Source organism: Anopheles arabiensis, chromosome 3, assembly GCF_016920715.1.
Source record: "Anopheles arabiensis isolate DONGOLA chromosome 3, AaraD3, whole genome shotgun sequence".
In the NCBI taxonomy this organism is placed as follows: Eukaryota; Metazoa; Arthropoda; class Insecta; order Diptera; family Culicidae; genus Anopheles; species Anopheles arabiensis.
The window spans coordinates 2,833,802-2,859,561 of NC_053518.1; the positions used below are offsets into that span (position 1 = coordinate 2,833,802).

The 25,760-nt window shown below is 47.9% G+C and overlaps 5 protein-coding genes across 6 annotated transcripts; 2 read left to right on the forward strand and 3 right to left on the reverse strand.

Annotated features, from left to right (window-relative positions):
* Positions 1–1,622: 1,622 nt before the first annotated feature.
* LOC120901457 (UDP-glycosyltransferase UGT5-like) lies at positions 1,623–8,862 on the forward strand. The gene is made up of 5 exons (XM_040309425.1): positions 1,623–1,780; positions 4,046–4,362; positions 5,297–6,092; positions 7,947–8,053; positions 8,140–8,862. Exons 2-5 carry the CDS (start codon positions 4,111–4,113, stop codon positions 8,533–8,535), a joined length of 1,551 nt encoding a protein of 516 aa, XP_040165359.1. The 5' UTR covers positions 1,623–1,780; positions 4,046–4,110; the 3' UTR covers positions 8,536–8,862.
* Positions 8,729–12,445, reverse strand: LOC120901455 (sterol carrier protein 2). The gene is made up of 4 exons (XM_040309423.1): positions 12,179–12,445; positions 10,201–10,715; positions 9,912–10,128; positions 8,729–9,839 (listed from the first exon to the last, which is right to left on the reverse strand). The coding sequence occupies exons 1-4, from the start codon at positions 12,221–12,223 to the stop codon at positions 8,982–8,984; spliced, it is 1,635 nt and encodes a 544-aa protein (XP_040165357.1). The 5' UTR covers positions 12,224–12,445; the 3' UTR covers positions 8,729–8,981.
* On the forward strand, positions 11,695–24,609 carry LOC120901456 (UDP-glucosyltransferase 2-like). The gene is made up of 4 exons (XM_040309424.1): positions 11,695–11,860; positions 22,856–23,117; positions 23,187–24,202; positions 24,267–24,609. The coding sequence occupies exons 2-4, from the start codon at positions 22,857–22,859 to the stop codon at positions 24,568–24,570; spliced, it is 1,581 nt and encodes a 526-aa protein (XP_040165358.1). The 5' UTR covers positions 11,695–11,860; position 22,856; the 3' UTR covers positions 24,571–24,609.
* Positions 12,587–22,004, reverse strand: LOC120901454. Of its 2 annotated transcripts, none has more exons than XM_040309421.1 (7): positions 21,304–22,004; positions 19,884–20,041; positions 18,041–19,801; positions 17,825–17,965; positions 17,620–17,756; positions 17,403–17,542; positions 12,587–17,319 (listed from the first exon to the last, which is right to left on the reverse strand). In XM_040309421.1, the coding sequence occupies exons 1-7, from the start codon at positions 21,878–21,880 to the stop codon at positions 15,191–15,193; spliced, it is 5,043 nt and encodes a 1,680-aa protein (XP_040165355.1). In that variant the 5' UTR covers positions 21,881–22,004; the 3' UTR covers positions 12,587–15,190. The 2 variants fall into 2 exon arrangements, with proteins under 2 accessions (XP_040165355.1, XP_040165356.1); XM_040309422.1 differs by lacking the exon at positions 21,304–22,004 and adding an exon at positions 20,453–20,579.
* Positions 24,610–24,621: 12 nt separating the features above from the next.
* On the reverse strand, positions 24,622–25,341 carry LOC120901458 (COX assembly mitochondrial protein homolog). Its single transcript, XM_040309426.1, has 2 exons — positions 25,163–25,341; positions 24,622–25,080 (listed from the first exon to the last, which is right to left on the reverse strand). Exons 1-2 carry the CDS (start codon positions 25,239–25,241, stop codon positions 24,767–24,769), a joined length of 393 nt encoding a protein of 130 aa, XP_040165360.1. The 5' UTR covers positions 25,242–25,341; the 3' UTR covers positions 24,622–24,766.
* Between the last annotated feature and the right edge of the window lie 419 nt (positions 25,342–25,760).

A 25,760-nucleotide genomic window follows, 5' to 3' on the forward strand; every position in this document is an offset into this window, starting at 1 on the left:
GGGATTTGACAGATAACGTCGGACGTGGGATTTCGTCGTCCGACGTTATCTGTCAAATCCCATACAAAAATTTGACAGGCCGTCCGATAAAATCGCATGCGAAAAAGCGTTGCCACCGCCCTAAGGCCCGTGTCTGTATTTCATGAGGTGCGATGAAATCGGACGCGCTGGTAATATTTTATATGGGATTTGACGATAATCTAACCCGGCGCTCTAGCAGCAATCACGACACCGAACATGAAAAATGCATGAGATTTGACATGTTCGATTTGTTGGTTATCAAATCGGACATGTCAAATCCCATATATGTTTCATGTTCGATGCCGTGTTCGATTGCTGCTAGAGCGCTACCTATGACGTACGATTTTGTCATACGATGGAATCAATTAAGGGGTCTTTTATACAGGATTTTTAGAAGCAATCTCTAATTTATGTTGTGTTACCATTAAACTTACTAATTCATCCAAATAATCGAAATAGCTGCTGACAGCATATTCGATTTGCACTGTCCTAAGCGGCCACGTGGAGCCCCGAAAAGGGAGTCGTCAACGCTCTGAAGCAAATGTGCATCTCAATCATTCGTTGTGTTAGATTCCCAAGTACAATTTTCAGATCGATACTTCAGAAAGGCCTCATGTGACTGCTATGAATCAAATCTAAACTATCTCCTTCAAATAGATAAAGGATGTATTTTCTCGTGCTGCTGAACCTTCGTTGGGCAGATTAGCTTCCATCTACACCCCCTCCCCCCCTCACGCTCAACACTTCAAAGCCTACCGAAAACTACCGATAAAATTTGGATGCGCTTACCGAAAACCACTAAAATAATCTGGCCCCTCTGATCCGCGTGTTCACACGCTCGAGTCCACTGCTCAGCTTGCCTTTGCGCGAATCAAAACATACAGCTTCGATTATACGGCGAGAAGTGTTCCGTGCAAACCAAAAATTGGCAACGATAAGTCCATGGAATACCAAAACTAATTTCGAAGATGAGTTTCTATAGATCATTCTAATTAATTTCTAATTAATTAGAATGATCTATAAAAATTCTAATAATAATTCTAATTCTAAAAATTCTAAATTCTAATAATTAATTAAGTACAAAAAGGTTTCACATGAAGGAAGATAATTTAAATTGAAAAGCTACGTTTTAAATTTTTCATCAATAAGAAAAAAAAAATTATATGGCGTTAGCAAAAAAAAAAAAATCCCTCTAATTTCTCCAAAAACCGGTGGTATGAATTTATTTGGTTCTTTGCTGATCTCTCCGTAAACTCAACCCACACTGCGAAAGTTCACAGCATCAAACGGTTGCTGCAGGCAAGGTCTCAAACACGTTTTTGGTGCCAAAAAACAAGATTCACGGGGGAGTATCGCTTACAATCTAAGCCAAAAAAATCTCTGCCTCAGACGATAGTGAAAGTATGCACAGAGAGAGAAAGAGAAGAAGAGAAGCAAAAAAATGCTCGAGAGACCGAAAGCCGACTTCGAACACCTTCAAAGCATTCAGGATGAGATCGTATTGGCATCAGCCCATCTCTCTTTGTTGAGCGACTTTTGCTGAACCAACCCTGCTGAACCAACCATCGACGAGCAGCGGGTGCAGTCGCGAGAGCGCGAAGGATCCGCGAAACAGTTCGTCGCAAAGTGTTGATCGAGGTGGACGCGCGAAGCGATAGCGTGGTCGCGGTTACAAACGTTGAACTCGCCAGTTGGCATAGCAACCTGTGCCTCGATAGGCCGCGCCGTGTATTTTCCTCCGTTCTGCCGTGTGCTAAATGTAAGCCCGATTGTGTGTCGTAGTGAATAGTAGTTGGTGCATTTTTATCTTATCGATGAATAGCAGAAAAAAAAAACTGTTCCGTTGTTCGAAACTGGGACCCTTTTTTACCCTTTTTTCCGCATCGGCATTGGAGCATGGTGTGATTTCCATTCCTGCTATTCTTTTTGCTGTCTCGGTTCGGACTGCTCGGCATATTCGTTGCTCCATTCGTCGGTAGAAATTATGTAAACGGATTAGCTTGTGCCATGCTGTTACAGCGCTTTTTTTTGTTGGTGTGTGCATTTTTACACATTTTATTTTTGTGTTGTTACCTTTCCGACCAGTATTTATTTTCGGCAGCGTGCCGCGCTGCTAATTGGCCGTGCGCACGGGCAAAGTGGCGTGGAAAGTGGAGCAACGGTGTCGGCGGCCCCGTCTCTCAGCGCTTCGGGTTGTCGCGGAAATTATGCTCGGAAAAGCCGTACCCAGAAGCGTCCGAGCGTTTTCAATGTCAATGACAATTACTGTAGCGATCTTTCTAACGGCATTTTCCAAGGGTTAACAAACGCAGATTTTACGCTTACGTTTCTTACGCGCAAGCAGCAGATGAGCGGCTGGAAATTAAACGATTGATACAATTTTTTATCAAATCGTGGCGTCAAGGTTATTTGTTTTGACGCAATGGGCCTGAAGGAAATGTGCTGTTTTCACTTGTTACAGCTGCAGGTTGGTATGGCTACAGCTACGCAACAGAAAAGCGCAAGTGTTTTGCGCAAGCCGCAAGAAGCATGCTGCCGACTCCTTGCACATTTGCGCAAAAAAGCCTTCCGCTTGAAGAACAGTGCGCGCGCGCGCGCGTGTTGCAACATAAAACAAAGCAAAAGAAAACGAGCTAAGCAATGACTTTGGTCATTATGAGAGGGTGAGAGGGGTGGGGGTTTGGTATTGGGTTTGTAATCGATCGGCAGTGTTCATGCCATACTAGGACGCCGGGACACGGGCCAATGTGTTTAAGGGCGCGAAAAGGCCCGAATGCATCGTCGGAATTGAGGCGTCCTTCAAGTGGGGTATAACAAAAAAACGTGGGAATGTTGTGCATTCACGATCGCATCGATCACACCACGGTCGGGTACAGCAGCAACAGCAGCAGCATGTCGTGCGCCGCCGTCGCACAAACGCTTATTCCATCGCCGCCGGTGTGTTTAAAGCGAGCGCTTGGGATACGAGCCTAGCGAACGATCTAATGACTCGGAAGCAACAATTACACTCGACAGAACCGTTGCATCGAAGCTTGGAGCTGATTGTTCGTGCGCCTGTGCCCGGCTTGTATGTATGTGTGTGCAGTATAGATTGTTTCCGCGCCGAGACTGTCTCAGCTAGGTGGCCGCCTGGACATAGCAGTGTTGTTAACTAACAACGATAACGAGAGGGACAGTTGAACCCAATGCCAAAGATAAGGATTTGCTGCCAAGTAATGGATAAAGTGTCTATTGTGTACTCATTTCGAAACGTGTAACGATCTGCTTCCGGCAGATGGTGTGGAAGTGGCCCACGTTGTACTGAAACAATTCCGTTACAGACAAATATTGTGTCTCTCCCCACCAAACATTCCTAATTCTAATGCTTGTTCCAAATGAAAGAAGAAAAAGCATTCGCATTGCGTGATCGCGTTCTACCATGATCTTGCTCAATGTGTTTTAGGTTTGACCTTCGCTGTCGTCCCAACCAAACTCCAGACACTGATGATGGATTTGATTCTGTTTTTTGGCTAGCACCAACCCACCTGAAATAACCGATCGCCGATTAATCTTACCTGTTTCACCTGAGCAGGAACGTTCTTAAGCTTTTGGAGCCATGATCTTACTCAACACGTTCTAACTTTAAGCAGTCGTTGTCAGTGCACTGACTTGACTAGAATTCTATTCTAGATGATTCCAACACCGGGGTTGGTGATCTCAATCATTAGTCATTTTTTGCAAACCAGTTTGGATTGAAAGTCTCGTTCCAGAGGCGACTCCACGGAACCCAAATACTTTTGTGTTCGCTCTTAAGCTAACCGAGCCTAAAATTCAAATGTTGCCTGATATGATGGCTTATCACAGAATTAATGATGATGGGGTTTCGGGCTGGCAAAGATTATTTAACGGATGGCAAAGAGTATTAATCAAGCGAAGTCTTTACCAAAGCGGACGAACGGCAGCAAAACCCACCAATGTCCCATACATTTAATCTTACGCTTTTTTCACCCTCTTTCTCTCTTTCTCTTTCTACTGTTGCTTTCAGGTTTCGAACCGTTTGAATCGCTTATCATCAGACAGCAAACAGACAGCAGACGGCCGGCTTGCACTATGCTGCTGCGAACCGTGATACTGGTGGCCCTTGCCTTGTCGCAAGGTACCGAGGCGTACAAAGTGCTCGGACTGTTCCCGCATCCCGGCCAGAGTCACTTCCACTTCTTTCAGCCCGTCCTGAAAGGGCTGGCAGAGGCCGGCCATGAGGTGACGGTCGTCAGCCACTTCCCGGAGAAGAACCCACCGGCGAACTATCACGATCTGCCGCTCGCCGGCATGACATCGCTGTCGGATTCGGTCAGCTTTGAGGTAGGTCAGCTGGAATATATCCAGTGAAGTGATCGATGATCATCCGCCAAAAACTAACAACAATCACTGTGTGTGTGTGATCGCTTGTTGTGCTCGCCCCGCACAAGTGTTTGCGGTTAATTTTCCCCGGGCGCGCGCGCACTTGTCAGTTGGTCCATTTGAAATGTTATGATGCCGCTTGCTAGGGCACACACAGCTACCGTGCTCGCGATGTAGAACTTCAAAGGAAAATTGTGCCGGGCTGACATATTGTTTTGCCAGCATGCTGAAGGTGATCGTGACGTCGTTCTAGCGTTTAATTAAATAATAAACCGATTATAGCCTATCCGTCCATTGGCGCAGTGATCGTTCCGTTCGCACAGCAAAGGAGTTCCAAACGACCGCGAAAATCCCCACCCAGTGCAATAAATCACCCAACACAGCCCCCCATTGGCGATCGTCACGAGTGCACTAGGTGTTGCGCCTTTTTTTTTTGCTCTTTCCTTTAGTTTAGTAGTGCACACGCAACCACATGTCCGAGTCGAAGCAACGAAACACGACTGGCGTCTCGCTGATTTGAGGAAATGAGCAGAGTGTTTCAGCATCTTTCTTAATAGCAATCAACACGGAGCCATAAAATGGAGCTGTAAAATGTTTGCAATTCTTGTTAATGAAAGTTTGTTCGACGGCGTGTGTGTACCGACAACGATCGCTTGGTAACGATCACGTTACAATGATTTTCTATAACTCGATGATACTACGTTACAATTGGAAAAGAAGATGATAGTTTAACCCATTGCATGTTAGACACGATTTCGCACAGTCACGTCCGCTTTAGTAACTCTTCTTTATCATGATCCGGCATGAGCCTCATCACGTACTCGACTGAGCCTTCTTCGCTGTTACAACGTGATCGTCACACTCTTTTTTTTTTGTTCCTCCCCTATACACACAGCTGTTTGAGTATCGGCCCGGCTTTGGACATTTCATGGAGTTCTTCATGCTGTACACCTGGGGCAAGGAGGCGTGCGCCAACGCGCTCAACTCGACCGCCATCCAGACCGTGCTCGACTCCAAGGTGCAGTACGATCTGATCCTGGTCGAGCAGTTCAACAGCGACTGCATGCTCGGCATAGCACACCAGCTAAAAGCCCCCTACATCGGGCTCAGCAGCTGCCCGCTGATGCCGTGGCACTACGAGCGCGTCGGCAACCCAACGCTGCCCGCGTACGTCCCAGCCCTCTTCATGGGCTACACCGAGCGGATGGACTTCTCGCAGCGACTGGCCAACTGGATTACGGTGCAATCGTTCAAGGCCCTGTACAGCTGGTTCAACGATGCCGCCGCCAACAAGCTGCTGAGCGAACGGTTCGGCCAGGGCGCAATACCGGACGTGCGCGAATTGCAGCAGCGCACCGCGATGATGTTCGTCAATCAGCACTACTCGCTGAGTGGCGCGAAACCCCTCAGTCCGGCCGTGCTCGAGATCGGTGGCATTCACATCCGCGACTTTCGCCCACTGGAGGCCGATCTGCAGCAGCTGCTCGATACGGCCGACCATGGCGTGATCTACATTAGCTGGGGATCGATGATACGGGCGGAAACGCTGCCGGCGGAAAAGCGCGATGCCATCCTGAAGGCGCTGGGCCGGTTCAAACAGCGCGTCATCTGGAAGTGGGAAAACGAAACGCTACCGAACCAGCCGTCCAACGTCCACATCCGGAAGTGGTTGCCGCAGCGAGAGATTCTCTGTAAGTAGTAGTAGTGGCTGTTTTTTTTTGAATGTATAATAAGAATAGTTTGTAGGAGGGAGCTTAACAAAGAATTGGCGCGCTCAGTATTGCGGAACCGCACACGCGTACATGAGTGGCATTTATTTTTGGACAAAAAATGGACCAACAACGCTAAGATTTAAAACATAAACAAGCTCCTTCTCGCTCTGCCTGGTTTGATGTTGCGACACATTTCGGTCTGTTCTGTCCGAGTTGAACTAAATCTTACTCGTACCGCGCGGGAGTTCGTCTTTGCTCCAACGATCGACGATCACCACACTATTATTATTAGGGGGCGCATGTTTGACCTTCGGGCAGGCTGCGTTTCCCTTACCCTTAACAGGTTCTGGACATTAGATAAACAACGATTTTAAAATTTAAGCATAGTGTGCATGAGATCGCGAAACAACAGCGACGAACACGCGACCGGCGCATGGCAGACAGCGTGTGTCATGATCGGACGAAGATCGTTTTTTTGCGTCTACCTTCTTTTGTTGCTTTTTGATTTCAAACTTCCCACCCATACGAGCCAGCCACGTGCCAGCGTTGCTAATCGTAGACATCGTGCCATTTTTTTTGCGTAGTTGTTAGTTAGTGCATTCACAAGGTTTGCCACACTTTGGCGCGTGTGTGTATTGCGGTCGGCAGTTCCCGTTCGCCATCGGCACCTTCATCAATCATTTCGGCAACTAGAGGGGTCCCGTCCTATTAATTACCCGGCTACTTGGCAAGTGGCAGTGCGTGGCGATCGTGAACTTTGTGGGTAACGCTTTCCTTCTTCTTCCCAACCCGCGCAGCAAGATGGTCTGATTTCGATAGCGTAAAGTACGCGGGGAACCCGATGACCTTCGGTTCGATCGAAGAGGAGGGCCTCTCCCTCAACCTCAACCCTATCAATCACGAGTACCAAACGAAAGCATGATTGGCTTTGATTGCTAACGGACAGAAAAGACACTCGACCATACACGTTAGAGAATGCACAGTAACCAAAACATCAAGCAACACTCCCACTTGTTTGGGTTGGATTAGTCTTTGCGGGGCATACATGATTATGGTTTGTTTTGCTTCCTGGTCCAATAGAACCTGTTCCACCTGGCTTTGCAACCTGATATCTTTGCAGGAGAAGAACATAAGGGCCAGCCATATCAAACATTCCCTGTGGCATTTTAGACGTCCACGCTGGTATCCAGTATTCAGTTTGTTGGGTTCTGGTGATAAACGATACATGGCCGACTCTGTAGACAGGTAACAAAGACAATTAGACGATCAAACGCGATCAAACGCGAAGCAATGGGAACCAAACACCCCAAAACAAGCCAAACACGTAGCGTAGAAATGTGATATTCCGTTCTACCCACTTCCTAATTCGTATCGGGGAGTGATTGCGAGTTATTATACGAGTTACACCGTGCCCATTGCGAATGGATCAATTAAACCCGATCAAAAAAGATCGTGCTTATTTGAGGATCGTTACATGAAACGCACGTTATACCAACGCACGTCATCGTCTAATTAAGGCACTCAGACGCTACCCCTCAGACAAATGAGGGTCGTCGATCAGTTTGCAGCTTATACTGTGCTGGACTGTGCCCAACATTTTTATGCAAATTCCACGATCCACGATCCCGAGTTCCCGAAGAGACAAGCAAACGAAGACGAGCAAAAGGTTTTGTAATTTATTCATTCTTATCGGAGCCACGGAGTACGATCATCCATTTCGAAAAGGTTAACTCTATCGGCAAACGTGCAAAGGCGGAAATGGAAGTAAATTATGCTGTTTTTAACCAAATTCTCTCTCCCTCTGTTTTCGCCTTTCTCCTTCTGCCATCCCAGGTCATCCCAAGGTTCGCGTGTTTATGAGCCACGGTGGACTGCTAGGATCATCCGAAGCCGCCTACTGTGGTGTACCAGTCGTTGCTACGCCAATGTACGGTGATCAGGTTAGTATCTCTCTCTCTCTCACACACAAAGAAGCTTTCTTTGTGGCCTTCAAATTGTGATCTCCTCATCTCATTGCGCTTTGCAGTACAACAATGCAGCTGCACTGGCTAATCGGGGCATGGGTGTGGTGCTGGCCTACGAAGACATCACGGCCGACTCGGTCTACGATGCGCTGCGCAAGGTGCTCGAACCGGAAGCGATGGAACACGCGAAGCAGGTCTCGTTCTCGTACCGCAACCGTCCACAGAATCCGCTCGAGTCGGCCGTCTGGTGGTGTGAGCATGTGGCCGCTACCGGTGGCCTACCGCTGGCACAGTCGTACTCCAGCGAGCTGCCCTGGTACTCGTACCATCAGTTCGATGTGTACATCGTAACGATCACCTTCCTCGTGCTCTACCATTCGTGCTGGATATGGCTGTTTAAGCGTGTCTGCTGTCGCGGTGTGTCCGGGTTTAGTGACGAAAAGCTGAAAACTAACTGAAACCGCCTAGTAGGCTAAGAGTCAACTAGTGCAGCAGCTCTCACACCATCATCATCATCATTATCATCATCAGAACCTTCTCCTTACCGGCTCATCGTTAGATATGTAAGGTTTTGTTTCCTTCCCTTCATCGTAGCTGTGTTTTTCTCACTTTTCTTTAAGATGTAGCACAACTATTGAGAACGAGCGTGAATGTTGTTTAACAACCACCACGATTTTTGTTTTTATTATCGAAAAAAAAAATAGAAGAATACAAGAACATACTTCTAAGGAAAACCTGTTTCGTTTGCCAGATAAAATAAAGAAATAAACAGACAAACAAATAGTCTTATGTTGGTTTTGATTATCACCCCATTGCCCATTGCTTCACGTACTTTTGTGCCCTGTTTTACCCACCCTTAACTTCCCAGCATCTCAATCACCTGTGTTTCGGGGCCTCTCCCCCCTTACAGCTTCGCCCGCAGCTCCTCGATGCGCGAGTTGGCGCGCTTCTGCAGATCCATCAGCTTCATCGCCAGCCCCATGTTGCCCTGCACCTTCACCTTGCCCTGGAAGAAGGCCTTCTGCGGGTTCAGCTTGCCCGAGATCAGGTCCACCACATCGACATCGTTCATGATGAACGTAACGTCCGGCTTGTCCGTGCCGCGGTAGCTGACCGATCCTTTGCCAACCTTCGCGTTGATCACCCAGTAGCCCTCGGCACCGTCCGGACCGTTGGTGACCTTGAATCCGTAGATTCCTCGCACACCCTCGATCAAATTGTCCTTGTCGTCGCGCATCGCTTCCTCCAGCACGCGCATGTACGGCGTGACGAGGAACCCGTCCGGCGTGTCCTTCAGCTTGCCGGCCGCCGTAAGGCTCGGATTGACCGGGCGTTTGGCGTACGGGAAGCCCAACCGGTACAGCCCGACCACGACCGCTCCACCGAGCCCGATGTTGTGCTGTAGCGCCAGCTTGGCATTCTTCACCTGTCGCTTGTCGGCCTGGCCGCGCAGCTGCCAGCACAGCTCCGAGCACTGGGCCAGCCCGGTCGCACCGAGCGGATGGCCCTTGGAGATCAGCCCACCGCTCGGGTTCACCACGACGCGCCCACCGTACGTATTGTCGCCACGGTCGATAAACTCGCCGGCCTTGCCCGGTTCGCACAGCCCGAGCGCCTCGTACGTGATCAGCTCGTTAGCGGAGAAGCAATCGTGCAGCTCGACCACATCCACGTCCTGGGGCTTGTAGTTGGTCTTGGCGAACACCTTCTGCACCGCGTTACGCGTCATGTCATAGCCAACGATCTTCATGGCACTTCCCTCCTGTAAAACAACAACCCATTAGTCTATCTGCCAACTCGTGCCAATGTCAATTGATGTGAGCTAAACACTTACGCTAAACGAGCTCGGCACATCGGTGGACATCTCCATGGCGATAATTTCCACCGCCTGCCCCTCCAGACCGTGACGTTTCACGAAGCTTTCCGAGGCTACGATACAGCAGGCGGCCCCATCGCTCGTGGGACAGCACTGCAGTTTGGTGAGAATTTCGTGCACTACCGGCGATTTCTGGATCTGCTCCAGGCTGTACTCGTCCTGGAACTGGGAATAGCTGAAAAGGGAAAAGCAAACGATGTTTATTGGAATGTTGTGTGCCTTGCACAACAGAAACACACACACTTACGGGTTGTTGGTGGAATGTTTGTGGTTTTTGTACGCAATCTTGGCAAAGTGTTCCGGCTTGGTGCCGTACTTCTTCATGTGCTCCACGCCCGCATTGCCGAACAGCTGGGCCGAGATGGGTGCGCCGGTAATTTCGTGATTCTCCGCCATGGCCGTCACCAGCAGCTCGACCGGATTCGTGCGATCGAGATACTTGGACGTGAGCGAACCACGCTCCATCTTTTCGAAGCCGAGCGCCAGCACGCAATCATTGTTGCCCGACTCGACCAGCTGCTTCGCCAGGAAGAGGGCGGTCGAACCGGTCGAGCAGTTGTTGTTGACGTTGTAGATCGGGATGCCGGTAAAGCCAATCTCGTACAGTGCCCGCTGGCCGCAGGTGGAATCACCATACACGTAGCCAACGGTGGCCTGCTGCACCTCGGTGTACTGGATGCCCGCGTCGGCCAGCGCCTTCGTGACGGCTTCCTTGGCCATTTGCGGGTAGTCAAAGTTCTCCCGGCGGCCCGGTTTCTCGAACTAGCCGTGTGCATAACGGAGAGCATGTGCGGGGGGAATAGGGAAAAGGAAGGCATTGTATACATGATTTATTCAAGAAGGCGGGCATCAGCAGCGAATGGGGAAAGGGAAATTTGAGTTCTTTGTACTGCAATTGTGCTGTGTCATAAGAATGTAATCGCTACTACGCACTACGCGATAAGAGAGGCCCCTTGTTGGTAGTTTAGCCCCAATGATGTACTGTAAACATGCCACCCAAAGGAGGATCGTACGGACGAACGATAAGATAAGCCTATGTGAAGCTGTTTTGTTGAACAAACGTCGGAGAGGAGTATCAAAATCGCGATGAGTTGTAATTTTGATATCTGAGGTAATTAACACCCCAAAGTACCAAGTGCGCGATAAACATAAAACAACCCTTCGACCCTTCGGTAACTGTTGGGGAGGTCAACCCGCCATAAACCGAAGTAAACCAAAAAGCAGGCCGAGAGAAATTGCACATCAATTCCACACCCCAGCGCATACTTTGTGAGAGGGAAACGAGCGAGCAAAACGAACAAAAAGCATAACTGTGATCTATACGGTGTGGAGCTCAAGTCCACCCCACTCGACCGACAATGACGCCGCCATTACATAATGCTTGAAGAAGCCGGCATAAAAGCACTCCCTTCTCCCTTCCACATTTTACCCTGCTCGACTGTTGGTTGGACTGGTGTGGAACCTCGCATGAACGGTTGCTGCTTTCTTGCGACATCCCATCCATCGCGCATATGCTTTGTCGCTCTCTAACGGTCAAACGCAAACTAAGAAGCGGGGGGGGGGGGGGGGAAGTGGGGTCAAAAGAAAAGAAAAAAACAAACTACATGTGAAGATGGAACCTGTTCATTCGCATTCGATCCTAGGGTAAGACGAAGACGATACACGGGGTCGAAGAATGACAATGGTGGCGCGGCTGGGCGGTGTGTGGTGTTGCCTTACTTCCAATTCGGGTGATTTAGATCCGGCGAGCAACCAGTTTGCTTTGCGGAAGAGCATTGTGAGGGTGACATAGTTCGGACCGTGCAGCTCGTAGGAGCTCCAGAAGGCGCCCATATTCCTCTGGATCGATCGTGTGGTGTTTGCCTCTTTACCATCTTTTCGTCAGTGCGCAATTTGAAACGTAAAAGGTATGTGAGATTGTGGGGTAGCCTTGTCCGCAAAACGCTTATCGCAGTAGTCCATGATCATCTTCCCTTCAAGAACAAGGCGGCTGTTGAGCTGAGTAAGTTTAACTACCGCCTGGGAGGGGGAGCCTAAAAGGTTCACACAAACTCCCAAACTCTCAATTTCGCTTGGCTGACGGGGTTTGAATAGAGTGAAATGTGTAATTACTGGTCCCTTCCATCGCGAGAGTGCGCGTATATTATCCCTACTCCCTTTTCTGTTGCTGCTGCTGGTGTATGTTGCAATTACCGCGATTTGAATTGGACTCTGTACCTACTTACCTTTGTCATACCCACACCAACCACGTACACTTTTGGAATGCCCATTTTGGATGTGTTTTTGCTATTTGTAAGTCTGCTTCGATGCACTGCGCGATCGATTGCTACGTGGAATGCACTTTACTGCAACTGCACTTATTGTCACTTTCTTTGGGCAAGGCAAAAAATGTACTGCAAGTTGCTAGCTGCGCCGCACACAGTCACTTCTTCTGCGTAATCGCAACAAAAGACGATAGCGAAATACGCTCGATTCGCTGAACTGCGAACGAAAACACACACACTCGCAGCTGTCAAACGGTACGGCAAGCTGAGCACAGTGGGCGACGCAGACGGACGTTTGGTTTTGGCATCACTGCGTGATTTGAATTTCTGCATCCAAAAAACCGTTGAAAATCGTACACTATTATTTAATTTACTGGTTTTAGTTCTCTCATTTATTTTGCAAATAGTACCTTAATAGTTCTATATGTAACATTATCATGTAGTGAATTTACTACCTTCGTTATCTCGCTTTTTTTTACATCCATCCTGTGTATCCTTACAAAACGCGAGCGCATTCTACTCGCGTTACGACAAATGCAATTGCATTGCTCCTTTTATTGCCACATTACCGCGCCATGGGTGCGATCTATCTTTATCTGCTGTGTAAAACCGGCATTGCTTTCCTTCGAAACGATAAAAACCTTATACCACATCCATCAACATCTACAGCTCTTCCCCTCCGTTTAGCTTTGTTGCGATCTCCTCATCTCCTCTGCCTAACTTTGATATCGTTTGCTTTGGATAGATTTGTTTTTTGTTGAATTTGTTTTGCATTTTGATTACACCTCACTATAATCTCCTCTTTTGTAATGGAATTGTACACATTGATTTGAAAAGATACCGGGGCTACAAATGCATATATCACGCGTTATCAATCGATCTGATCAATCCGTTCCACACGATTTGGCGCGCTTTTTTGTTTGCTTTGCTCGCTCTCTTGATGCTTAATAACTCGATAAGCCCCATGCATGAGTTGACCAAATTACAATTGAATATTCCAGTAGTAATATATTGTTGCTAGCATTTACTTTTACTGTTTTTCTGCTGGCACGCAATAGGCAAACTATTTTCTCTAATCTAAGTTCTACACACACACACACATCTGCCTCTCTAACACCTGCTGTGTTGCTAATCAATTGTATTTTACTGTTTTTAAACTACATACTACCAGGTACGATTCATCAAAAATAATCTTCTTTTGCTTTGTTTGCACATACTTGCAGCTGCTTGCATGGCTGCTTTTTGTCTAAAAGCGTGTGAACGAAATATTATTGAAAACCATCTTATTTGTTTCGTTACAACAATTTGCAACAAATCCTCTATCTTCGCACTCATTATTATACACACTTGTGCGTTCATTTTTCGCATGTTCGTTAGTGCAGAAAGTTTGAACGGATCGAAACAACAAACGTTTGAATCCAAATACTAAGATTCATGAGTGTATAGAGCTACAAAAAAGCCAATTCAGTGCCAATGACTAGAATGGAGTCGATGAGAAGCAAAAAAAAGACAAAAATGAGAGCAATACAATACAATCGGGTAAAAGTTTGTGTATATTCAATATTTGTGTTGGATGCGTCCGTGTACGATTTGTAACAATACCATTCTGTGAGCCTTTTGTTGTTGTCAAACACGCAACACGTGTCGTGAACGACACGGGGGCGGGGAAGGAACTGCCGTTACAGACGGTTTCTATTAACCATGCCAAACAGGGTTCAACAAGTACAATTTTGCGACCAAAAGGGTTTTATAAAAGCCGCTGCACGCAATTATGCTGCCACCTCCTTTCGGAAGGCTCTTCTTACAATTATTACAAAAACTTAAGAGTACTGCCGGGAAGAAGAAAGCTAAATTAGCGCATTACATATAAATAGAGATACGTTGAATAGTACTTCCATTACGATCTAATGTGGGCTGAACTTAACGGGCGTTTAAGTTAAAAGTATAAATTATATAAGTTATTTGCAAACCACGCCGATCAGGCGCAAAGCCAAGACAACAAAAGGCATCTACTACAATCTTTTAACTCTTCTTATGAATCGCCAAAACAAAAAATTAGGTTACGCAAACCCAACGAAAGTGTCCAACACCTCCTCCTCTCGTATTGTACCTTTTAGCTTGTTTTATAGTTTTAAAACACATTCGCTTACTTCTAATAACCGCTGCTCTCCCTGTGTACTACAGTAATAGCAGCAGCAGCAGCAGTATAGATCGTGTTTACTTCTACATATCGATAAGCTTCGGTTGTGCTTGTCCCCGAATAACATTAACATAAAACTGCTATACAGATCGTTTAATATGGATATTAAAATAACGTAGCTATACACAATTTACGGCTGCGAGCAAATATAGTTGGCTAGTGCCCACACAAAATGGGGTGAGGTGAGCCGGCGTGGAAAACAGAAATCCATACCGCGCCTAACACGGTGTCCATAACGGCCGTCTTTTTACAAACATTCACACACACACATACACATACTGATCACATAAACCACAAGTAGCACGATAAAAGAGATCAAAATAGAACCAACGAGTTGATGGTGGCAAATGGTGCGTGGTAGGGTAGGGTGTGGTAGGAGAAGTAGTATCCCTTTAAACGATTAACTGACAACAAACGCAATCAACGACACGGCGGCGGCGGCGGAGGCGGCTTATGTGACAATTGCTGGCTCAGTTTGGCAAAGATAAGTACACAAACGGGGAGTTGTGTTTGTTTGCTGCATAAGAAGCATAACGTACAGCAAAACAATTACTTTGTCAACGGGACACGTGGGGGAAGAAAGGTGCTCTCGCGAATGGAGGGTAATTTAGAGGAATGGTCTAAAGATACTCACACACACACACTCAGACACTTTTCGATACGATCATCACAATTCGAGCCTCACAGATAGGGGGGCGAGGAGTAAGGCGACAACAACACTCCTCGTCTGTACAATGCGCGCCGACTGTACAATTCAATGGCTGGGCAAGTGATTAAACGCTCGAACCGCCACCACCCCGGCTCGTGCCTCCTTCTTCCATGCCTGCCATTATCGTGCTCAGTAAGTCATTGGATTGTTTTTTGCTGGGCGCGGCGACACCGGCGGCAGCATCCCCACTCCGCTCAGTAGCGATACAGCTGCTGTCACTTTTAGTAGTAACGGTATTGCTGCTATCCCTACTACCACCACTACTACTGCTACTACTGCTACTGCTACTACTACTGCTACTATTACTGGTGCTAGAGCTATGGCTACTGCTACTGCTGCTGTTGCTGCTGTTGCTGTGATGGCTAGCGTCTGTCTGTTGAATACTTTTTCGCACACTACCTGAAGCGGGGAGGCTTTGCTGTGACGACTGTTCCTTTGCCGTCGGGGTATGGGGCATTTCACGGTGGTCTTGCGGTGGCGGCGGTGGGGGAACCAATGGAGGTGAAGAGATAGGTAACGGTGGCCGAGTCTCGGGATGCATCGGAGGCAGCGGAAGCACCGGGGCGGTAGCACTCTCCGATGCTATCCGTTTCGCTGCCGGGGATACGGGGACATTCTTCTGCTCGTCTCCGATGTTACTGCCGTTGGTGGTATGCGTTTCCAATTCTGCCTTTCGCTTCTCTGCTTTCACAGTCATCGCGTTTGGGGGCATCGGTTTCAACGCTTCGGACGATGGTAACATTGCACCGCAACGTTCTCGAGAGTCGTCCTCTTTTCGTGCCGTTTGTCGCTCGTCAACACCAAGTGCTTGTTTCATTTGATCACCTGTAACACACGTGCTGGACTCCTCAACAGCACCGTTCGTTTCCACCGCTTGTTTGGGAAGCGTATCGGCGACTAAAGTGTCACTCTTTGTACCGACGACGGGCGTGGCGGTGGTAGAGTCAATTTCTACTTCTGTTGCGATCGGTGGCACCATCGGCAAAGGACCGGCCTGTTGCTCCTTCTCACGCGTCACACTCGATGTAGACTCACGCCGACTGCTGCTTGCGCTGCTGCTGTGCGAGGATGGTGCCGAATGGGACGAAGATTTGCGATCGCCCGAGCCCGTCTTTTCATGACGCGGCGGCTTGTGTGACGAGCTGGACGACTTGCGGCTAGACGATGACGACGAGCTTGAGTGGTGCTTGTGATTCCTCCGATCGGTCTCACGATCTCGCTCACGGTCACGGTCCCGATCGCGATCCCTCTCACGATCCCGGTCACGATCCTTGTCCCTGCTGCGTTGCTCCTTTTTCTCACGATCGCGCCGATCCCGGTCCCGGTCCCGATCGCGGTCCCGCTCTCTATTATCCCGCCCACGGTCACGGTCGCTGTTTGCAGAAGAATGTTTGCTGCCCTCTTTACCACCCGGCGTCTCATCTGTCTTGCTTTTGTGGGACGCCGAAGGCGAGCTCTTACGGCTGCCACTTTTGCTGCCACCCGTTTTCTTTTCCGACCCTTTGCTCGATACGACCGAGCTTCGGCCCGACTTGCTGGGAGTGCGAGCAGAATCACTGTCCGTCGTCACTTTGTCGTCCCGTATCAGCTTCCGCATGTCAATCTTTGCCTCCTTCAACGCACACTTTTCGGCAGCTTCATCCACCTTCGGGGGCACCTTCTCCGCACCGGCCGGTAATGGATTGGGAACGGCCGTCGGAGGCTCCTTTTTCGCTTCCGCTTTCTTTGGTTTCCCATCGTGCGTACGCTTCATTGGCGTATGCTTTTTCTCCTCCGCCGACACGGGATGCGGCAGAATGGTTTGCTTTTCCTTGTAGTGCGGTGGATCCACCTCGTACCCGTTCGCAATCTCCTGTACCACGTCCTGGTCGGGGTAGTATTGCTTCAGCCGCAGATGCCAGGCGATGCTCGTCACCGCCGTTACCGTGCGAAACTGGTGGATGATGTTGCGGGGCAGGAAGTAGATATCGTTATCGTACAGCGAGATGCGCGAGTATCGGATACCTTCCCGGCGCAGCTGGTTCAGCTTCGCATCCTCCACCCACTGCACGCACTGCGATATTGGTGGTTCGTGCAGATCGAGCTGCAGCTTTTCGACCAGATGCGGGAAACAGTGTGCATCAAAGGCAACCACATCCTTCGTTATGCGGTTTAAATCGTCTGGTATACCACACCGGACCGCTTTGAGCACACCTATGGGTGTAGAAATAGAGGTGAGTTAGCAAGCAAGCAAGAGAGTGCCAACAGCTGCTGAAAACTAACAAACGGAAACTTACCAACGGCGGCAGTCGTCATGCGATCATGCCCATGCCCGACGTGATCGGCATGGGCTTTGGTGCGATCTTCAATCATCGTTTCGCGGGCTTCCGAAAGTCGCGGGAGGTATTGTAAATTTCGCAGCTCATTTATTCGTGTCCTACAGAGGAAAAGGGTTCAGTTTTTTGTGTTATTCACGTGTTCGGCAAGGCGTCAAATATAGCTCAAACATCATACCTCTGCCGCTTCATCGGTGTTTTATTGATTTCAGCAGTAGGAACTAGCTGCTCGCCTGGACGTATCCACAAGATTGGTCCATCGTTCGATAAGCGTGGATCCATTTGCACGATCGATAACTCGCCCCACGGCATTGCCTGCAAATAACAGTGAATAAATGCTACTGAATATTGAACAAAACGGTTTCATCGCTCATACAACGTACCTTGTTTAGGAACGGGTTATCTTCGAGACGTTTCAGCAAATCCGGAAAATATCCACCAACTTCCTCGTGTACCTTTCCCACCAAACTGATCTGATGCAATGGTCCATAGCGTACCGTTCCGTGGGAGTAATTTTTAACCACCTGTAACAGACATCGAATAACCATAAACGGTGATGAGTGGTATCAAAACACACGCTTACATCAGCTTCCACTTACCTGCTCATTGTACTGACTCATTGTGCATGTTTCAATGTCCGAGTTGCGACCGAGCACTCCTGCCTTGACCGTAAGATTAGCGTAGTTTTCTGCCATATGCTCCAGCAGATCGGGCAAATAGGAAGCGGCATCGTGCACAATGCCCATCACATGGTCCGCGTAGCCGTCCTCGTCCTCCGCAAATACGACTTGAAAGAACTCTTGCACCAGCTCCTCCATCTCCACCTCCGAAAGGACACTGATTTCGTCCTGGTACATGTGCACCACTGAAGCGCCACCGTTCGGATGCACCTCGACCCGCATGAACCGCCCGTACTTCATACCTTCGAGCTGCTTCGACCGCACCGGACAGTTGGCGTTTCGGTTAATTGACCCTATTCGTGCCGTTGATTCGCTCACCAGCGCACCACCTGCGTCCTGCGATTGGGATGATGATGTGGACGACGTACCGGAAGCTGGCCCCCGGCGGCACTGGATGCCTATGTTGGCACGCTTGATTTTCGACCGTTTGTAACACCGGGAGCACTCCCGTCCTCCGCCGGCATTCTTGTGGGCCGACGAAGCATTGCCGCCCGGAAGCTTTTGCCCGCTTCCAGGAGTTTCCGATTTGATGCTGTTCAGTGCGGATAGAACCGTTTTGGAAGGCGTTTCTGTATGCGGGATCGGACGCTCCGCTGCTTCCTCCTTTTTAATTGCAACAACGGGAGTTTCCTTGCTAGTATCGTCCACAGTGCCATTCAAAACGTTGTCCTTGTGGTGGTGGTCCTCTAATGTTCCGTTGACGGGTGTGCTGGGTACCGCGACGGGAGCAATAGTTTCCACCGCCACCGCATGATGATGATGGGGGGTTTGATGATTGACCGGTTCCTTCTTAATGTCTACCCTTTCGTCCACATTTTTCGGCGACTCAAGCTTGATTAATATGTTTGAATTGGGCTTATTGCTAGGTGCTATTAAGTTGCTGGTTGCAGTTGTACTGTTGTTGCTGAGGTTGGTTGCAATGCTATTTGCAACGCATATGAGGCTACTCGTGTTATTGCCAACGACCTGGCCAGGGGAACCACCCATGCCAGCGGTGGTACCATTTAGCGCCGGTATGATCGCTCCTGCTTCCGTAGCCACCGTTGTCGCTGTCGTCGATGCTGGCCGATCCACTCCGTCCGAAGCCGTTGTCCCATTATCGGTGCCGAAGTTTAGCGCTCTCGTTACATCGTCGCGTGTTTTCTCCGGCTTGGCCAGCTTGTTCTTGGCCGGTAGGTACACTTTCTTGATGAAAACGTCCTGCTTCTTCACGCTAGCCAGCTCGTTCTTGCTGCGCTCGAGATTCAGCAGCAGATTTACGGGCGATATCGGAGTGCCCGAGATGGAAGCGGCCGCTGCTGCGGCTGCTGCTGCCACGGGCGAGACGATGGTTGCCGCACCGTGCTCCAGCAGCAGGGCGGTCGCTGCCGCCGTGCTTGAGGCAACTACCGAGGAAGCCGTTTCGATGGACAGCTCCCGTTTGATAGTTTGATGTGCCGTCGCAAACCCAGCTAGCTGTTGTTGATGGTGGTTTTCTTTATTCTGTATCAATGCTGTTCCCGCTAGGGCAGCCGACGACGATCCCGGAGGCTCTGGTGCCGTGTTGCCGATCGCTGTAGCCGATTGAGTGCGTGATGGGGTGCTGGCGGTGCTGTTGCTGGTGCTGCTGCCTTCCTTGGTTCCGCGTTTATAGTTTCCCGTTCCGGATGTACCATCTTCCGAGCGACGTCGTTTACGGTCCTGATGCGAAAGTGTAAAAGAAAAAGGAGGGTGTAATCAACGTTTGGTATGGGATTTTTTCCACTCTGGTTTGGATGCTTACTTTGTCACGATCACGATCACGATCACGATCCCGATCCCGATCTCTGTCGCGAGGTTTTTCACGATCTCGGTCTTTGTCTGCTCTGTCACGCTCTCGTTCTCGTTCTCGTTCCCGATCTTTATCCTTATTCTTTTTCTTCTTATGGCTTTTTGTTAATCCTGTTGGAAAAAAAGTAGAAATGAATTAACATGCGAACAAACAATTTAGTGTTTGTTAAACCCAATGCAAGCAAATAAATAGTAAAATAACGTCTGATTTATATCCATCTGCATTTGGATATAGAAATATCGATTTAACAACTCTTCGCCCAATACCAACATCTTTAAGCGTTTGTTCTGAGTGTCCATCAAGCTATTAAAATGATTATTTGACGCAAAAAAGATACAACTGCTTAAAAAAAGTATGTTTGCTCCCTGATGGGCATTAACTAATATGACACAATTATTTCGAAGTATGTATGGACACCGATTGAACAGAGTTGGAAAAACAATTCAATTACTGTAGCTAATGACTTCGAAAAAAAACTAACCCCCAACTGTGCAACGGGAGTAAAACTTGATGCTTGATACCTTCACTTCCACTTCTATCATGAAACACTGTGAGCCGGAAGTGGGAGAGCAACAAACAAAAAAAAAAATAGCTCTCACACGCAAGCCTGCAAAGCATCGAATTCTGGATCATTTTACACGCCCAACCCTCTCATTCGATACATGATAATATACATAATTTATTTTACATCAACCGCTTTTACACACTATATTGCATCTCTTCTGCAAGCATCGCCCCCCCCCCCCCCCAAGCCAAGAAGCTGCTGCTGCACTCACAAACCATACACGTAAACAAAAACACACAGCCATTCTAATGCGCATCATTAAATAGTCGCGGAAGTGGGCGGACGCGACGACGAGCAAGCAAGCGGAAGGGTGTGCAGGCGGGCAGACGGGCGGGCGGGCGTGTAAGTGTGTGTTTGGTGGGAGAGTGTTTGCTGGTAAAAATATGGGTGGGGAGCAGCTTCTTTCTTCAAACGTGCCCCGGGGCACCCACGAACGCGCGCGCCACTTTGTGTAAAAGGGCGATGGATGGATGTACGTGCATAGTTCATATGTCGTCATGGTGGATGTTTTCGCTGGTCGCCTTGTTTTCCCACCGTTTTCAGCCGCTGCTGCAAAAGCGAAGCTAATCAACACTTTGCAAACGCACGACGTCCTCTGTTTGGGATGTTGATTTCGCGAAGAACTTAATTCTAGATTCTGGCGCGATTCACGAATTCGTCACTGCGTATACATTGTGAGTTGCTTCTCGAAGAAATAGAAGCCCTGCGGCGCTTGGAATATACAAGGGGAAAAGTGTGCATTGCACACACCACCACCATCATCACCACGACCGCCGTGCACCAACATTCTTACAAACTATTATTTACCATTATCGGAACTTCGAACGCTGCTCTGCTGCTGGGTGTCCTTAGCCGGCGTCGAACTTTTATCATTATTTTTAGCAATCATTTTCACCGTCATTTGGTCTACGTGATTTTTGGGAGCTTGCACAGTTTCCACAGCCATCATCATCTTCCCCGTTCCCACCGCGGCAGCTGCGACAGCGACACCAGCGCCTGCTGCCACTACCACTGCTGCGCTTGTTGATGATGACGGTGCTGCTGCTGATGATGATGATGATGATGCTGTTGTGGTAAGATTTGCCGTAGCGCTGGTGGCGGCGGTAGAATCCGCGCCCGATTTTGCACTACCCACTACAGGGGACGAACAAGTCGTCGGCTGTGTTTTCGTAGGATGCGACAGGCAGTCACTATTGCCGCTCCTGTTGCTGCTATTGTTGTTCGTGTTATTATTATTGCTTAGACCCCCGTCACCACTGCTGGTGGTGGCCGCTGCACTTGTTCGCTGCTGCTGCTGCTGATGCGTACAAAATTTGTCATCCGATTTTTGCACATTCACTGCACTATCCGCCATCACCGCACTTTTCTCGCCGCACGGCTTCATGCTGGTGTACACACCGGAACGCCACTTTAGCGCGAGAGTACCACTTTATTAGCACATTTTCACTCACAAAGCGCATTCGCTGGGATGTTTGACTTTTCGCATTCTTACAATGTACAAAAATGGCGACCACAGGCACCAAAGGCGTACAGCTGGTCATGCGAGGACCAAATCGTTTGACATTTTTTTACACATTTTATCGAACGTTGACGGAGATTATTAAGATTATTTAAACTTGTTTTCTTGTATGCTAACATTATAAAACAATAAAAATACAAAGTGGATGCGTTTAAAATAAAACTTGAATGTAAACAAGCGATTAGAATATGATTAATTCTGCTAATTTTAGGGAATATTGTGTGGTATTGAGTTAAGGAAAACATTCCCAACATTTAAGCTGCTTGTTCTTATTATTGTAAAGTAATTTTATGCATAATTTTCAACAAAACGGGACAAATTATGGACAATTCAACGGACAAATGCTCAAGGTTTAGAGATACTACTCAAAGTCACCCAAGATGTATATGGCGGGTGCTCGTCAAGATGTGATGGCGCAATTCAATTTGACAGTTCAGATGATTCAGTTGTGCGCTTCAAGTTAAAATAATGGAATAAAAATTATTTTAATAAATCCGCCGGAGGCACTTAAATTAGTTAAGTAAATACCAAAGAATACCTCTTCATACGAATCTCAGAATATTTGAGTTGCCTAACCTTGTCCGATGGGCAATCGCTCGAAACTCGCATTATGACTCAAAAATCATGAAATGTTGTTTCGTGCCGCTAGTTTTAATTACATAGCCTCCAATCCATTCAACAGCCAAATTGTCAAAACTGCATGCATTAGACAATGCAAATTCTGTGCCCCCATGGTTCGTTCGCGTGACGAAATCACAACAGCTGCTGATAAGATTATGCTAGATGTTTGATTGGAGCACAGTTCACTGAAGGCCATACCGTTTTTCGTTTCTTCCACAGAATGTTCGGAGCGTGGAAAATAAAGATTTTGCTTATTGTGCTGGCGATCGGTTCTTCAAGCCATGGGTACCGGATTTTGGGACTGTTTCCCCATCCAGGATTAAGTCATTTCAAAGTGTTTCACCCCATAATGAGGGGCCTGGCGAACGATGGTCATCATGTAACGGTGCTTAGCTATTTTCCAGATGCGGAACCCGTACCAAATTATCACGACCTTCGCTTCGAAGGGCAGGAGGTTTTGACGAATGCGTTCAGCTTACAGGTTGGTTATGCGGTGCAAAATGGTAATTATAATCTGTTCATAACGTTAATAATCTCTCTCTTTGCGTAGGATTTTACTGGCAGAACTTTCATCGATAATTTTCACGAATTCCACGAACTAGTTGTGTGGGGCATGGACAGTTGCAAGGCGGCGCTGGATTCGCCTGCCATCGATCAAATACTCGAAGCGCATCGAGTAGCCCCATTCGATTTGGTCGTGATGGAAGTGTTCGCTACCGATTGTATGGCAGGCATAGCCTGGCTGTTGCAAGTTCCTTTAGTGGGTTTGAGCAGCTGTGCGATAATGCCTTGGCACTACGATCGTGTCGGATTGCCCGATACTCCCTCGTACATTCCATCGGAGTTTAGTACATTTTCGGAGGAGATGAGCTTCTGGCAAAGGTTTGAAAATTGGTTAGTAACCAGGGTGGTAAAGCATTTGTATCGCATTGTACAGATTAGTGACAACAGACTGTTGAAGGAAAAGTTCCCGAATGCAGCCATTCCCGACGTTGCTGAGATCGTGCAGAATACCTCGCTGATACTGATCAATCAACACTACACCCTCAGCGGTGCTCGGCCGTTAGTTCCTGCGGTGGTAGAGATCGGTGGAGTACACATTCAAAGCGAGAAACCTTTGCCGACAAAATTGCAACAGATTATGGACCAATCATCCAATGGGGTGATAGTTGTGTCCTTTGGATCCGTGTTAAAGGCTGCTACACTTCCAACGGCAAAACGAAACGCTATGTTGGAAGCATTTGCACGTTTCGATCAGCAAGTGGTGTGGAAGTGGGAGGATGAGCTCGACAATCCGCCCAAAAATCTCTACACACAGAAATGGCTTCCTCAGCGGGATGTGTTGTGCCATAAGAATGTACGGCTTTTTGTGTCGCACGGAGGATTGCTGGGTGTTTCCGAAGCTGTCCACTGTGGTGTGCCGGTCGTTGTTATGCCCATTTACGGCGATCAGTTTCTCAATGCGGCAGCTTTGGTCAATCGTGGAGCTGGAGTTCGTATGGATTACGAGCAGGTGGACAACGTAACTTACATTGCTAGCTGCATCGGCGAAGGTTTAAGCGACAGGTAAGTAAGGGTTGTTGTTAATTAAATCATACTTCCAATAATTATGCGGTTTTGTGCGTTGCAGAAAACGACGGATGGCTCAATCCTTGTCACGTGCATACAAATCACGGCCACAAACACCGCTCGATTTGGCTCGGTGGTCAATTATCAATGTAATCGAGAATGGTGCTATGGAGTACGAACGTTCCTATGCACCGAAATTGCCTTGGTATATCTATTATTCGTTGGATGTAATCTTGGTACTTTTGTTTGCTGCAATTACAATAGTTTTTGGAGTGTCTTATGGCTGCCGGAAGCTATGCTGTGGCAAACAACATTTGAAATCAACTAAATCTAACGCGGCTAAGAAGAAAACTAAAAAACAATAAATGTTATGGCTAGATCAGTTATAATAGATAGCACTTTAACGCTCTGGGATGTACATTTTTTTACATTTTATTCCTAACTTTAAACAGCACATTTTACAACAAGGATTAAGAACCAAGCAGCTAGAACTCATCACCTGATTTTTGTTTGTTTCTCTGAATCAAATGATAATTAGCAATAAAAAATAATCGAAAATCCTTACTTGCCGGTCGCATCATTCTTTCGGAACTTTTTGGGCAATCCCGTTCGTCGGAACTCACTCCGTTCGGCCAAATAAATTTCGGTACACTCTTGCTTGAACTGCTCGTTCCGGTACCACTCCATGCTGCAGGCTTTAAGTGCATCGTTCTGCTCCTGGCATTTCGCAACCATAAACAGCCCCGAACCTTTGCAGCAATCTTCGAACGCCTTTACCTCCGGGATGCACTTTTCGGTTTTGGCACGCTCCCGCATTATCTTCGGTATCAGCACCTCCAGTTCCACCTTCCGGAGTCGGCGGTCCTCGGGATCTCCTGCGGTGGAAACAAATGCTTATGTAAGTAGTGTGCGTGGTGGCCAAACACAACCATCAACAAGAGTCGAAGAAGCGCTTACCGAGTCCATGGGGTCCTCCTTTGTTTGCGCCGAGAGGAATCGTTGGTTCCGACGGGTCGTTTGCAAAAGAATGAGCCATTTATCACAGATTTCTGTTACAACAGGCAAATAAACTGCGAGCACCGGGCCCAGGGAAGTGTTTGTTGTTTTGATTCTGCTGCAGAATGACAGCAGCCGATTGCGACAGAAAATGAAAGAGCTGCCGTGATGGACAGTGGGTACACGGACGTCCAAATGCACGGAGCAAAATTGAGGGCATACATTTTATGGAAATAAATTAGAAATTAAATGCTTGGCAAAACCTTCAGTTTAAAGTGTTATTTCAGAAATAAGTTAAAATCTAACAACAAAATGTCGAAGAAAATCGAAATTTACCTCACAATATTGCAAATAGAATGTGCGTCGTGTAAACTCTACTTCACGTGTTCAGTTGCTCGCGAAGTTCCCGAGCGAACGTTCCAAATTGGTGTGAATTTCCAAATTCGTTGAGTGTTTTTAAAAGTCAGCCAAAAAGCTCGTGCTAAATTAAATGGTCAACAAAATAAATACACTCCGCCACTTCCTCACCTCCTCCTCATTAATCCAACTATGGAGTGTT

What these genes read in the sequence shown, in the direction of transcription:
- LOC120901458 (XM_040309426.1), bottom strand. Translation starts at nt 25,241, where the DNA reads ATGGCTCATTCTTTTGCAAACGACCCGTCGGAACCAACGATTCCTCTC. An exon ending in AGGAGGACCCCATGGACTCG is followed by an intron (nt 25,081 to 25,162) that starts GTAAGCGCTTCT and finishes TTTCCACCGCAG; the next exon opens with GAGATCCCGAGGACCGCCGA.
- LOC120901457 (XM_040309425.1), top strand. Translation starts at nt 4,111, where the DNA reads ATGCTGCTGCGAACCGTGATACTGGTGGCCCTTGCCTTGTCGCAAGGT. An exon ending in GCCGCAGCGAGAGATTCTCT is followed by an intron (nt 6,093 to 7,946) that starts GTAAGTAGTAGT and finishes CTGCCATCCCAG; the next exon opens with GTCATCCCAAGGTTCGCGTG. An exon ending in CGCCAATGTACGGTGATCAG is followed by an intron (nt 8,054 to 8,139) that starts GTTAGTATCTCT and finishes TGCGCTTTGCAG; the next exon opens with TACAACAATGCAGCTGCACT.
- LOC120901456 (XM_040309424.1), top strand. Translation starts at nt 22,857, where the DNA reads ATGTTCGGAGCGTGGAAAATAAAGATTTTGCTTATTGTGCTGGCGATC. An exon ending in CGAATGCGTTCAGCTTACAG is followed by an intron (nt 23,118 to 23,186) that starts GTTGGTTATGCG and finishes CTCTTTGCGTAG; the next exon opens with GATTTTACTGGCAGAACTTT. An exon ending in GGCGAAGGTTTAAGCGACAG is followed by an intron (nt 24,203 to 24,266) that starts GTAAGTAAGGGT and finishes TGTGCGTTGCAG; the next exon opens with AAAACGACGGATGGCTCAAT.
- LOC120901454 (XM_040309421.1), bottom strand. Translation starts at nt 21,880, where the DNA reads ATGAAGCCGTGCGGCGAGAAAAGTGCGGTGATGGCGGATAGTGCAGTG. An exon ending in CGTTCGAAGTTCCGATAATG is followed by an intron (nt 20,042 to 21,303) that starts GTAAATAATAGT and finishes TTTTTCCAACAG; the next exon opens with GATTAACAAAAAGCCATAAG. An exon ending in ACACCGATGAAGCGGCAGAG is followed by an intron (nt 17,543 to 17,619) that starts GTATGATGTTTG and finishes TTTCCTCTGTAG; the next exon opens with GACACGAATAAATGAGCTGC.
- LOC120901455 (XM_040309423.1), bottom strand. Translation starts at nt 12,223, where the DNA reads ATGGGCATTCCAAAAGTGTACGTGGTTGGTGTGGGTATGACAAAG. An exon ending in TTGGTGTGGGTATGACAAAG is followed by an intron (nt 10,716 to 12,178) that starts GTAAGTAGGTAC and finishes GCACACGGCTAG; the next exon opens with TTCGAGAAACCGGGCCGCCG. An exon ending in AAACATTCCACCAACAACCC is followed by an intron (nt 10,129 to 10,200) that starts GTAAGTGTGTGT and finishes TTCCCTTTTCAG; the next exon opens with CTATTCCCAGTTCCAGGACG.